Source organism: Colletotrichum siamense (assembly GCF_013390195.1).
Source record: "Colletotrichum siamense strain Cg363 chromosome Unknown KSG_Cg363_contig03, whole genome shotgun sequence".
NCBI lineage: Eukaryota > Fungi > Ascomycota > Sordariomycetes > Glomerellales > Glomerellaceae > Colletotrichum > Colletotrichum siamense.
In genome coordinates this window covers 2,750,618-2,763,429 of record NW_023501016.1, presented here as the reverse complement: position 1 = coordinate 2,763,429, position 12,812 = coordinate 2,750,618, and the positions used below count along the sequence as shown (strand labels likewise).

The window sequence follows — 12,812 nt, the reverse complement described above, 5'->3', positions numbered from 1 at the left end:
ATCACACCACGGCTCCATGATGACCGGCTATCAGACATAGCGTACTGTAACCACTGCGTAGGGAGGGGACTGCAGTTCACCACGGCATAGGCACAGTCAGCCAAGGCGCTGCAGATACCTGCCGAGCCATGGCGTTGCAACAGGCCTACAAGCAGCCTGGCATGGAACATGTTGACTGCCGATAGATAGCCTCAGTGATGCGGGCGTCTTTTCAACGGTTCCCGGGATGCGAGTCAGTCTTGGCCCGGTTCACTCTCCAGGGCCACAAGTGATGACTTTGAGTGAGTGATCGTTGGACCTGTTCCTGACCAAGACCCACTGTCGGTGCAGTGAGGCCGTCAACCGGCCCAGGCTGTCTAGAAACGCGACGAAGAGTCTTTCTGGTCGTGTCGTCTCCCGCCAGTTGCGGTTCTCGCCCGCGCAATGAAGAGGTCGGCATCATGACCAGCGGGACCCAATCAGAAGGATCAACAAGCGAGTGCGGTGCTGGCTACCAGCAGCGGAACAGGAGCACTCTTCCCTTGGACTTGTCTTTGGTTTCTCGTGGCTCTTGCTAGTGGCAAAGATGCTGCTGGGTTCTGCTTGGTTCTTCTGCTAGCGGCGTGCCTGGCCGGGCTGAAGAGGTGTCAGGTAGACGAGTCTGGGCCGCGGAGCAGGAAAAGTTTGTTTCGTGGTGCTTTCTTCTGTCTTGTTCGGGTTGACAATTATGATTGCGATTATAGATGAATTGATGAAATTATTTCCAGTCCAGTCCCGAAGAAGCCGGTGCCGCAGGCCTCGACGAGTTGTGGCCCGTGAGGGATGATGGGACTGATTGGGTCTCTGAGCACGTCGCGGATTCCGGCACGGTTCCGGTAGGTTACAGCTCAAGGTAAGGTACGCAAGTTGTTATTCCGTGGCCGTGAATCAATAGCGACAGCGGGCGTGGTCCTGGGCTGTCGCACCGTCGCGTCGCATGTTGTTGGTGTTTCCACGCAGAAGCGAGCAACACAACCCCACGGGTCTGAAAGGGGCAGCTATTCGCACGCAGCATAAGGCCGCCAAGGAATCTCGACGGCGGCAGCGGGCTCTTGGACTGCAAAACAACTGAACCCAGAATAGAGGCGGTCCCTGAAGGCGGGTGTATATCTGTCGTGCTAAGAGCCGGGTTGGGGTCCAGCTTGTGGGGAGGATGGCTGGCGCTGAAAGGGGAGAGATGGAGAAGCTGCGGTCCACGGTTGCATTGGATCGAAAGGCATCCGTCGTTGCGGAACCGTGATGTGCATTGCTGCTACCGCGCAGGGCCGGTCTGCAGGGCCGACAACGGGAGACAACGGGAGACAAGATTCAGTTGCATCCCTCTGCGTTCTCCACCTCAGCTGGCGAGCCATTGGCTGCTGACTGAAAATGGACCTCACGTCCAAGTCCACGTTCAGCACGCACAAGGCCGGAGGCGGGACGGAGACTCCGGTGGGTGTGGGTGGTGAGGTTGCTGCCCTGGCTGTAGGTATGACTGAAGTACGTAGGTGGTGGACAACGGGAAGTGATGGGACGAGTCGAATGACAGAAACTCTGGCACTGGGCAGCCCAGACTGGCAGTCTCCAACTCAGGTCCGCAAGCTGAGGTGCTTGGGTCAGGGTTCCTGACACGGAAAGACATCCCGTCGTGCCTCTTTCCTTGCTCTTGCGCACGTAATTGGTAATTGCTGAGGTGCAGTGCGGTGCTCTTTCCATCTGAGAAAGTAGCCGGGCGGGTGCAAGTGTCCTGCCGTGCCTTCTTCTTTTGATTTCTCAGTCTCCCCTGCCCCTGCCTAAGGTATCTACTTCCAAGTACGTAAGGTACAGACAGACAGACAGACAGACAGGCACTGCTTGCCCGACAACCGTCAATTCGCCTCAGCAAATCATCACGAGCTGGAGCTGCTGCCGTTGTCCCGGCCGCTAAACTACGTCAATCCAACGCCCTCCAATGGTCCTGCGCCGCATCCCCTTCTACAGCCTTTAGTCACGGACCCTTACGAATACCCTTCCTCGTGGCGTCGGACCCCTTCTGGCGACAACAACAATATTCACACGTCCTCACTCTCACTCTATCTCGCCCTGCCAGTGGCTGCCTGCAGCAGTTGCCAGAACAATGTGATTGCGCCAGGTTGATTGCCTCAACTCTGACGGCTTAGCGAGATGGCCCAGACAAGGTACAACCTGCAGAGGCATCCCATGACCAACCGCACCAGCCAGCCCCCAAGAGACAAACTTATCCAGGAAATGGCAGGATGCCAGACTGTCTGAATCGGCAGAAGCCTTCTTCCGCAGCCTCTTGGCCACTCTACTCAGCGTTATTCGACCCTTGGCGGTTGCTGTACAAACCGCGCCATCGACGCATTGTTCACCCTCGTGTCTTGTCGATTGCGTCGTTGCCAACCAGCCATGCAGGCCGGACACTTCTACGAAAGCCTACCTGCCCCAAGCGCGTTGCTGACACCACTCCACTGCTTCATATTCTCCGGCCTTGTCATCCAAGTCGCCGTTTCTCCGTCTCCAAGCTCTGCGTTACCTGCAAGTCCTCGGCCGTCCCGTCTTTATCCCACCATCGCCGCCGCATCTCATCTCGAGGGGCAACGAGACCACAGACAAAGGCGGCCCAGATGCTCGATAGTCCAAGCGCGACCCGGTTAGCGGGTTCATGGCTCCTCGACTTGCTTGCGGTTAACATCTGTTGACAGCCATGGCAACCTCTAAACCCATTGCCAACTTGTGCAACTTGCCAGCTGAGCTTCCCGCTACAGAAACGGCCAAAACTCAAAGGAGAGGCACCATAAGCCTTCGCTACCTCGTGTCGCCAAGGCGTCTCTGTTCGCAAACATGCGTGAGACTCGCAGACAACACGCTCGCTCTCGCCGTCGTCATGGTCGCAGTCGCAGTCGCAGTCACAGCTCACTCCCCGCCTACTCCTCGCCTGCCGCGTCTAATGATCCCAATCCTCCAACCCACGGATGACCACACTCGTCGTCTTCTCACCCATGTATCGATCTCAACGGTGCCATACACTAGGACGTTAGCATGTCGACATCGTCCACGACGGGGACGGCGGCGGCGACACTACAGCCCCCCGCTGGGTTCCAGTCTTGCTGTGTCTCGATCTCCTGCGGGGCGCACACATGGCTCTTGCTGGCTTCTGGAGCCTCTCGAGGGCACGACAACAGCCATGCTGCTTAGGGAGGCTTGTCACGCTCCGCCGCACTTGTCCTGAAGCAGGCAAAAGCACTGTGTGTCGATAAGTCGATAAGAGGGCAAGGATGCATGCTTTGTACCCCGGTCCCCAGCTTTCCCAAGAACGACGGGACCACCAGACCGGTGCTGGACGGGGCCCTGGTCCTTGTCTCACACCCCGACGTGCCATTGAGCCATCCGGCTTTCCCTTGCTTGTTGCGGCACAGCCCTTGTCCAGGTCGGTAGGGCCTGGCTCTTCCTTGCTTGGATAGCCATGGACGCTTTCTACCGCAGTAGCTGGGTGCCACCCACTCAATTCAATGGCAGAAACTTAGAATTTCCGCTCATCATTCAATTGCCCTGCCTTCCCCCCTCCTCTTCCCGTCTTCCGTTCTTCAAGACACACACACACCACTATTTCGACAACATCCTGCAGATTGGTTTTGCGGGACAAGTCATGACCGCAGCTCTCGCCAAGCGCATCGCGTGGACGGCTCGGCAATAGCTTCAGTTGATGGACACAACTCTCTCAGCGGCCCGCTCTTCCCTTGGAACGCCCATGCAGATCACAACGACATCTTGGTGACTGCGCGCACCTCGAACGAACCACAAGCCGGGTTCCACCTCACATCGGCGGCATGCTGTCAACTGTTCTCGTCGCAACGGTGCTTGTTGGCATCGTCTGCGCACAAAGCCCTTCCGCCGTGGCTCTCACTCCCTCGAACGACTGGTACGGCGTCGACGGCAACTGGTCAACGGTCAAATTCCAGGTCGGCACGCCTAGGCAGTCTGTTAATGTTCTTGTGAGCACCTCGCTGTCGGAGTTTTGGGTTGTCGGTGCTGGAGGGTGCCTTGCAAGTGAGTAAAACTGACCCGTCTTGTTATTCGTGGGGCATGCTTTGACACGCGATGTAGAGGAGCCTCTATGCAACTCCGCCCGAGGTAATGTTTTCACCGTCACAGACTCGAAATCTTGGGATCCTTTGGGAGGATGGCAACTTGGTCTGGACTATCTCGGTTACGGCGGCAACGGCGACTATGGCCTGGACACCCTCTCGACAACAACGCTCGCGGGGGATGCGATTAGCATGGACAATATCATCACAGCTTCGATCAACAGCACCGACTATTACCTCGGATTTCTTGGTCTCGGCATCACCAAGGGCAGTTTTGGCAATGAAATCGCTGAGTCGCCTCTCACGCAGGCCGTCAAGACTTACGGCTGGATCCCTAGTTACAGCTACGGCTACACCGCCGGTGCTGACTACAGTAGGTCAAGCCGTCCCCTCCCCAGCCACACCACGTCCTAACCTTCGGCAGAGGGCACTTCTGGCACGCCGTGCTCCGTAACTTTGGGAGGATACGACTCCAGCCGGTTTGTGCCGCACAACACCGAGTTTTCCCTGGACCCGAGTGATGGACTTCCTCATGCGCTGGTTCGGGGGATTGAGGTGACCGTGGGCGAAGGCAAGGCGGTTCCAGGAGGCTGGGGTTCCCGGACTCAGATTCTATCCAACATGACGACTTCATTCTCAGCCATGATTGATAGCTCCACTCCCTATCTCTGGCTCCCGGATGCCATTTGCGATCAATTTGCCGCTGCCTTCAACTTGACGTACAACAACACTTTCAACCTCTACACAGTCACTAACGAGCAGTATGCTGCCTTGAAGTCGTCATCGTACTCGTTCACGTTCTCCTTTAGCAGCCATGACAACACGGACGACTTTGGACACCCTCTCACAGTCCCAGGCGTAGTCAACATCACCATCACAGCTGCGGCTTTCGCGCAGGTCCTGCGCTATCCTTTCATGGACGAGGCAATCAAGTACGGCGATCCGGCCGTGCCTTACTTCCCACTCCGTCGCGCCTCCAACTTCACCAACACACTCATCATCGGCAGATCCTTCCTTCAAGAGGCGTACCTGATCACAAAGTACGACAGTGGCGTTTTCTCTCTCCACCAAGCGGTTTTCCCCGAGGACGCCCAGACACATCTCAACATTTCTCAGATCAAGCAGCCTGACAACAGCCCTTACCCCGGTCCCCCCGCGCAGGCAACCATTCACGGTCTCTCAACAGCTCAGATGGGAGGGATCGCCGCTGGAGTGGTTGCTGCTTGTATTGTCTTGTTGGTCGCGTGGTACTGCCTCCGCCGAAGGAAGAGGGCAGCTTGTGCGGCGGCGCGGGCGATGGAAGAGGGCAAGGACACGGCTTCAACCATCATGATGGAGCCGCCTAGGAGTCCTGTGGCAAAGATGTTCTCCAAGATGCTGGGCAAGAAGAAGGCAAAGCGAGGCTCGCCGCAAGAAGTCATGGGTAGCACTTCTCAGCCCATTGAGGTGGCGGCTGATGCCAATCACGCCGTGTACGAACTGCCAGCACCGATCGCCCCCATCGAGCTTGACGGAGATGACGGCAAGTCCTTGCACGAGCCCACAGGATTTGGAACAATGCAAACGCAAACCGCGGGCACATACGAGGCGGCTAGGAGGAACATGGAGATTCAGCTACAGGGCCCCGTGCCTGCTTACAGTCCTCCAGAGAACCCAGCAGACTTCCCTCCCCCAGAAAAGTCGATGCCGGACCTGGAGCCAGTTGCAACCTACAGGCCGGTCGACATGCACTCGTCAGCCTCTGCGTCATCTCCCTCATCTCCCACATCCCCGACCTCGCCCATGTCCCCTACGATGGGCGACAACTATTCGTCCAATCAAGGGTCCCTGCCGTCTCCCATGAGCAGCCCGCAAGGCAACTGGACGAACCGTATGTCCGATCTCCCATCACCCTTGACTGACGGACACACATATCCGTCGCCAACCTTCACGGTCAGCAACTACGGGCACACAATAGCCCGCTCTGTCTCCATAAACCGTCCTGTCTCCCTCAACAGCGACCTATTTGTCCCCAGCCGTTCCAACTCTGCCAACTCTCCCCCAAACTCTGCCGTTCCTCTTCTACCCGTCTCCCCACCAGGCGCCATCTATCAAAGAACACCCATCGATCCCTCGAACGTGATTTGCGTTGGGCCTTTACCAGAGAACGTTTCTCTATCGGACCCTCATCCTATTGCCCCGCTCCCGCTGTGTCCCCAGGGCCGCACCCTCCTCTCGGTTCCCGACCTCATAACAGATCGCCGCTTCTCAACCGATACGCTGGGAAGCAACTTCACCGAGTTTGAGGAGGAGCTCATGGCGCAGCAAGAGCTGACCAGGCAGGCAAGCGTGCCCGAAACCCAACAACGGAGCCATAGCGCGGAACCGGACCTGTCGATGGGCCGACTGGACGGCACCGAATGGATCCACGTACCCCAGCCGGCCGAGCGCCGATACAGCTGGGAAGACTAGCGACGAAGCCTCTCACGAAATCTTTGCACATTTTGCATTACGCATTACGACTTATAATGCTCAACCGCATCTTTGCAGGCGGCATATTTTCTCTTCATTCTCACCTTCGTTTTATTTCTTTATTATACGGATCATCGCAATACGCGACGGAGTTTTAGATACCTCAGTCCAAAATAGGACCTTGGCGTTTGGGCATGTCTACAAAAGAGGGCCGCAAACCCATGAAGATTTTCCGGATTTCGAAGGATGTCTCTCTGATGGGAGCCTCGATATAGGAATAATGAATTCATAGAAGGGCATGGGTAGTGGTTAGAGGCCAAAAGGGCCGATATCAGCAAGTGGCTACGAGACAGCGTGCCTTGCTGCGTATTTGTACCGTCGACATTCATAGTCAAAGACCAAAGGCTTTCGGGCCTCAAGACAAATTCGTTAAAGACAATTTTAGGCTTACACTGCATGTGAATTCTAGTATATGTTGTCGGCAAGGTTGATTCATACGCCTATGCTTATGAATGAGACTTTGCGAAACCCCTTCTACCGCCAGAAACCTCTTCCATGCATTACAAGACTCAAGTGTCTACCAAATCTCTTCCCACCAGGTCAACTTTCCGAAAGCCGCCTCCACTGCCTCTTCGTCGGGGTATGCCTCCTTATCCTCGGCCAAACAACTCTTGACAGCTTCCTTGACAGCCCTGGACATCTTCAGACTGCCGCCGCAGACGACGAATATTGCGTTGCCGGCGACCATGGACCTGATCTCGGCCGGTCGTTTGCGAATCACGTCCTGGACGTACTCGCGCGGCGTGTCCTTGTCGCGCGAAAAGGCAGTGTGCACCGCAAACCCGCCTTTCTCCTGCCGGCTCTTGAGATCCTCCCACACATCCTTGAAGTGGAAGTCGGCGTGGCGGCTGCGGTTGCCAAAGAAGATGGCCGTGCTGCCTACATCACCCCCATGCGAGAGGCGCTCCTCGATGAAGAGACGGAGCGGCGCGACGCCGGTGCCCGTGGCGACGGCCACCAGAGGTCTGCGGGCATGAGCTGAGCCGTGGAGCGACGCGGAGCTGCGGTTGAGCGTTATCCTTAGCGGCGTGCCCGTCGGCAGCGACTCGAGGTACCGCGAGCACAGGCCCTGGCGGATCTTGCGGAGGATGGTCTTGTACTTGACCAGCGCCACCAGCAGTTCCACCTCTGTCGTTTGGTCCTGCTGCTGCCTGACGCTGGCGATGCTAAAGTCGCGCCCCCGCATGATTGGGAACATGTCCAGCACGCGGCCGAGGGGTATGCGTACGGAGGTGAACTCCTCGAGGACCTCGAGGATGGTGCGGCGCGGGCGGGTGGTGTAGTCGTAGAACTCGTCCGTGTACTCACGCATCGTGAACTCGAGGAGGCGTTCCCTGTGGTACTCGTCCGTGGTGAAGTAGAACATTTCTTTGAGAAAGGAGCGGCGGGGGATGCTCGTGATGTCGAGGTTGTGGATGAGCAGATGGCGGAGGGTGGTGCTGGTGGCGGGATCGACGAAGAGCCCGCGGGGGAGGTCCGACGGCAGGGAGAGAGGGAGGTCCGCCACGGGGCCCCAGTCCATGAGGTCGATCAGCTTCTGAACATCTTGAGGGAAGTTCTTTGGGTATATCGTCAGGCTGTCAAAGGGTGATATTGCCGGTTGGGAGGGGAGGGTGAGGGTTATTTGGCGGACGTCTTGGAAGTGTGTGGAGGGGGTTACGCGGGTGTTGTGCATGAGTGTTGCAGGTTGACTTGAGGGAATGTGTAGGAGGGTGGAAGGGGGTGTATCGGCGATCTTGAGTGAGTTTGTCTCCTGAGAGAGTTCGTCAATGGCTTTCTCAGGGTCTGGCTCGTGGCCATTGGTGCTCTTCGCATCTAGGTTCGACAACGATATGCTGTACCGTGGAGGCAGCAGAGCATCATCTGGGATAGGAGAAACACCCGCCGGGAGGGGGTATAGGTCGAGCAGCTTCTTGCGGAGATCAGCGGCCCATGGCATGTATCTCTCATCCGCGCTGCGGCATTGTCAGTGGAATGTGTCGTAGGGGTTTGCGATCAAACGGGAAGAAAATAGAGGGTCGCCACAAGACCGGCAGAATACAACTCAAAGTCACTCACCCATCTGAGTCTTGCTCGTCAGCTTCGCCTCGAGGGTAGAACTCTTGCGCTCCCAACTGCTCCAGCCGTTTGTGAAGCTTTCTGGCTGCCCAGTTGAACCTGTTGAAATCTCCATTAGACCCTCGCCTGTGCCGAAGAAGACTGGCAAACACATACTTGATATACATGCTATCGCCGAGCCCAAAGGTCGTAAACTTGACGTTACCCAGACAGCCAGGCGGCAGCTTTTTTCTCAGAAGACTCTTCCAGAAGACGGTCGAGTTGCGTGGCATGTCTCCCTGGCCTGTTGTTGAAATGACGAAGACAACAAGAGTGTACTGAAGCAGCAAGCTCTGTAATTGGGAGTTAACAACATCGCGCCTTATTGAGTTGAAAGGCCATGGATGACGAACCAGTTGAGCCCCGTTCATCTCGTCTACTTTGGTGTTGAAATGCAGGCGCTGGGCGTTCCGGCCCAGCTCCTCGGCAATGTCCTGGCTGTTGCCCGTCTCTGAGCCGTAGAGGATCAGCATGGACCGACCGGGGATACTGGCTACATGCGCCGGCTCGAGGCCGTTATCTGAGGCCGTCATGTTCATGTATTTGGCTGGCTTCTTTTTTTCTTTCTGTTTTCTCTCCCTCTCACAATTGGAGGAGTTTGAAAACAAAATTCCAGAGTTGACAATTCCGCCAAATCTTAATAGAATCACTTGGCCGCAATCCCAAATGAAAGCCTTAGTCGTGAGAGTCGTGACTCTTAGTAAATGCGGCTCATTGATTCGTTAGTGCGCAGACACCAGAGATGTTTTTCTTTGCCCCTCCAGCGGCATCGGAGGTGGGCGCCATCCAGGCTGGCTAGCTACGGCACAATGCGGTACGGAGATCACGTGCTACTGCGCATTGCAGGTGAGATGAAGCCGGACTGAGGTCGAGGAGCGATGAGTGGCGGCCAGAACGCAAATCTACGAGAGTGAATGAAGACTGTCCGAAGCGGACAATTCGATACTGAGAATACGACGGCCCTTGTCCCAAGGTGCCGCAGATGATTCGTGTGTCATGCTGATCAGCCACAGAGCATGGATAATTCCCGAGATCCGGGTCAGACGAGTTTGCGCCACAGGTCTCTCGTGGCCCTCTGGAGGAACAACAAAGCAGAGACACACAGGGCCTAAGTGCCGGGACTTGGTCGCTAATCTTCTTGGGTTTAGGGCGGTAATGGATGGGTGGATGGTGCCCCCCAAAGATACGGCAGCTCTGGGCCTTGCATGTGAGGTAACGGCTGGGCGGGCCACCGCGGACACGGGACGGCGGCGCCAGTGTCACTGTCACCCCCTTGGGCTGGACGAGCGATGGGCGCCCCATTCTGAAGAAGCTCCTGTGGGGAAACCTAAGGCAAGGTGGGAGGGACCCGATGAAAGGCCAGCTCGACGGTAAGGCGAGCGACGACCTTCAGCGGAAAGCTTCCCGACTCAGGCTATCGCCTCGCCTCACCCTCTGACTTGCCTGCCAATTGTCATCGCCTCGCCCTAACATCAGTCAACACGGCCTCTGACAGACCTTGGGACGTGAGGCGACAATTGAAGAGCAAACCACCAAATTGAGCGGATGCGAGATTGCCTGTGGACCAAGACTCTGGCAGACCGCCTCCTATTGATTCGTATTGGCCTTATTGCTTCCAGATATTGAACATCGGACATGAGAGATGCAGGATCTCGGATTCTGGCCCTCGTCCCTATTTCTCGCGCCGATTTACCCTGTGTGGCACCGTCCAGACCCCTGGCGCCTTAGCGTAGGATGCCGGGGACCCTCCCCAAAGCCTTCATGCGCTCCGCGAAATCCAGTGGGCCATGGGAAATTTGTTCATTCTGGTCCAATTTCGGGCGCAAAAGCACCTCTCCGCGGTCCCATAGATACGGGAGTGCGGCGTCAACCGGGGACGGAAGACGGGTCCCGAATGGGCATCCGCCGAGCCACTTCCATCTTCGGATCGGATCAGCGGTCAATTGCGCATCGAGCTTCACTTCACGTTGCCCGTGCTGCTGAACGAGTGCTTTCAACGTTGTTGCGACAGTCGAGCTTGCCCTGCTCGCTTTAGTCTTGCTGCAGCAAAATGGACGGCGTCAGTCCGCAAGGCTACTGCAAGGCGACCAAGTAGACGGACTTCTGCCGGCACCTGTCCTACCTTGGTGTAGCTGAGGGTAGTCAAGGTAGGGTTGGACAAAGAGCAAGGCAACTCAATCGGCGTACCAGTCGGTTGCGGTGGACCCTTGGATTTAAATCTCCGGCGCATGTTTCTCTTGGACCAACAGGAACAGCGGACGAGAACCTGCTGGTTTGGGGTGAGAGTTGAACCGAATACCGGTAAGCTTGTACAAAGCAATCAGATGCTTGTCGCTGAAGGGGACCCTGGTGGTCCGAACTACGACTATGACCTCAGATTGGACATATCGCGGAAGGTTGAGAAGATTCCTGGCTGCTTCTTAATGATGGCATTTGGGGGCCTGGCTGGGGAAGTTTTGCCGAAAACACCTGTCAGCTTGAAGGATAAGCTTGCTTCTGCGGTAGGCTTCGACGAGGTTGGCTGAGCACCAGAACAGGTCGCCGCTCTCCTGGCTGCTCTCCAAATCATACCTCTAGTTGCAATGGCTTGGCCGAAGGACAGAGAAGGCAAAAGAATTGAATCACAGCATAGCTCTCCACAACATGCGGGCCCTGGGGCAATTGCTGCAAGTACTGCCGATGTCGTTGTTGAAGCATCCAATCGGGGAAGTTGTGGCTACAGCAAGCGAACTCGCCCGCACATTGAGCAAACTGCATCGGCAAGTGACCTGCTTGATCGCGGCGAGACGAATTTGGCATGGGATCTTTTGATATCCAGGCCATCTGATTTGGACCAGCATCCGGAGGCTCCGTGTAGAGTGGCCGTAGGTGCCGAGATCTTTGTCGCATTTCGGCTCCCAGTGGCTCCACGAACACGCACATCAGCGGGTGGACACTGGATCAATGCTGCCTTGGCTGGGATCCCATCGCAGGCATTTTGCGGGGGAAGAGTCATTTCATTTCCCTGATAGGCCGGTGTTGTGGTCACCGCCTGGGCAGATCACACAGGATTCCGGTCGCGAAGCAAGTGCATGTTTTTGTGTGTTGATCGTTGTCATGTTTTGTGCGTGTGCAGCAGGTGCTTGTGGCTGGCCAGCCAGTCATGGCCAGGCATCTGGGCGATTGTGTTTGATAAGGCCATATTGCGATGATATCGACATGAGATGGGGGATGGGAAAAGAAAATGCACAGAAGCTGCAACACGGCGTTCTGTGCAGGGGTGTTGTCAGTCACCCCCGTCGGTGGAAGCCCGTGCCCTGTGGCTGCCCATCAATGTACCTGCCATGTCTAACACTATCGCGTGGATCCTTCCTCTGGATGACATTTCATCTTCACCTCCTCTTGGTACGTGCCTCGCCCAGCTCAATGCCTGGCGACAGGGCCTCACCGACCGCCTTTCGTCTTTCGTCCCAAAGTGGCCGGCTGCCCCTTCTTGCTGGAGCATCGGGGAGCGTGGAGTTTATCAGCAACTGTCTGCTAGCGGCAGGAACAGCCCAGCTGTCAACCTCCATTCATCTCAAGTTGGTGCGATGCTAGTGTACCTCATGCACTCCGTAGTGTTTAAGAGAGACAGACAGACAGACAGAGAAAAAGCAACAGCTTGAAAAAAAAAAAAAAAAAAAAAACAACAACTCCAACGTACGTAGAGCAATCAAGTGAGAGCCATCGTTTGGTCATTACGGTTGTTAAAATATATGGTAATCACGACACATCAGTCCTACCATTCCGTCATTCGGTGAGGAAGCTACCTGGCGGTCCCCTCTCAACCACCCTGGGCGTCTCTCCTTCCCCAAACCCCTGCCTGCCTCATGCTTCTGCAGACACGCAACAGGCAAGTACCCACCGGCCGCACCGCCACACCTGCCCATTCGACACTCCCGTAAAGGTAGCTAAGGAAGGTACCTGCCGCTACCTACCGCTAGACACTGACCGCGGCCTCCCAGGCTGTGGGCCGCACCTGCTGTTCGGTGGGTTTGCGCCTCGCTTACCCTCGTCCCTCGTTCCCCCCTGCTCACCAGAAAAAAAATATTTGTACATATTTCAGGTCGCGGCTCGGCCTCCCTTCCTCTCTCCCCTTTC

General features: G+C 56.3%; 2 protein-coding genes across 2 annotated transcripts; one reads left to right on the top strand and one right to left on the bottom strand.

The window, feature by feature from the left end:
- Positions 1–3,827: 3,827 nt before the first annotated feature.
- CGCS363_v004733 (uncharacterized protein) lies at positions 3,828–6,536 on the top strand (the record flags this gene model as incomplete). Its single annotated transcript, XM_036636582.1, has 3 exons — positions 3,828–4,047; positions 4,105–4,458; positions 4,510–6,536. 3 exons carry the CDS (start codon positions 3,828–3,830, stop codon positions 6,534–6,536), a joined length of 2,601 nt encoding a protein of 866 aa, XP_036497321.1.
- A 577-nt stretch (positions 6,537–7,113) lies between these two features.
- TAH18 (NADPH-dependent diflavin oxidoreductase 1) lies at positions 7,114–9,226 on the bottom strand (the record flags this gene model as incomplete). The annotated part of the gene is made up of 4 exons (XM_036636581.1): positions 7,114–8,551; positions 8,655–8,753; positions 8,811–8,986; positions 9,047–9,226. The coding sequence occupies 4 exons, from the start codon at positions 9,224–9,226 to the stop codon at positions 7,114–7,116; spliced, it is 1,893 nt and encodes a 630-aa protein (XP_036497320.1).
- Between the last annotated feature and the right edge of the window lie 3,586 nt (positions 9,227–12,812).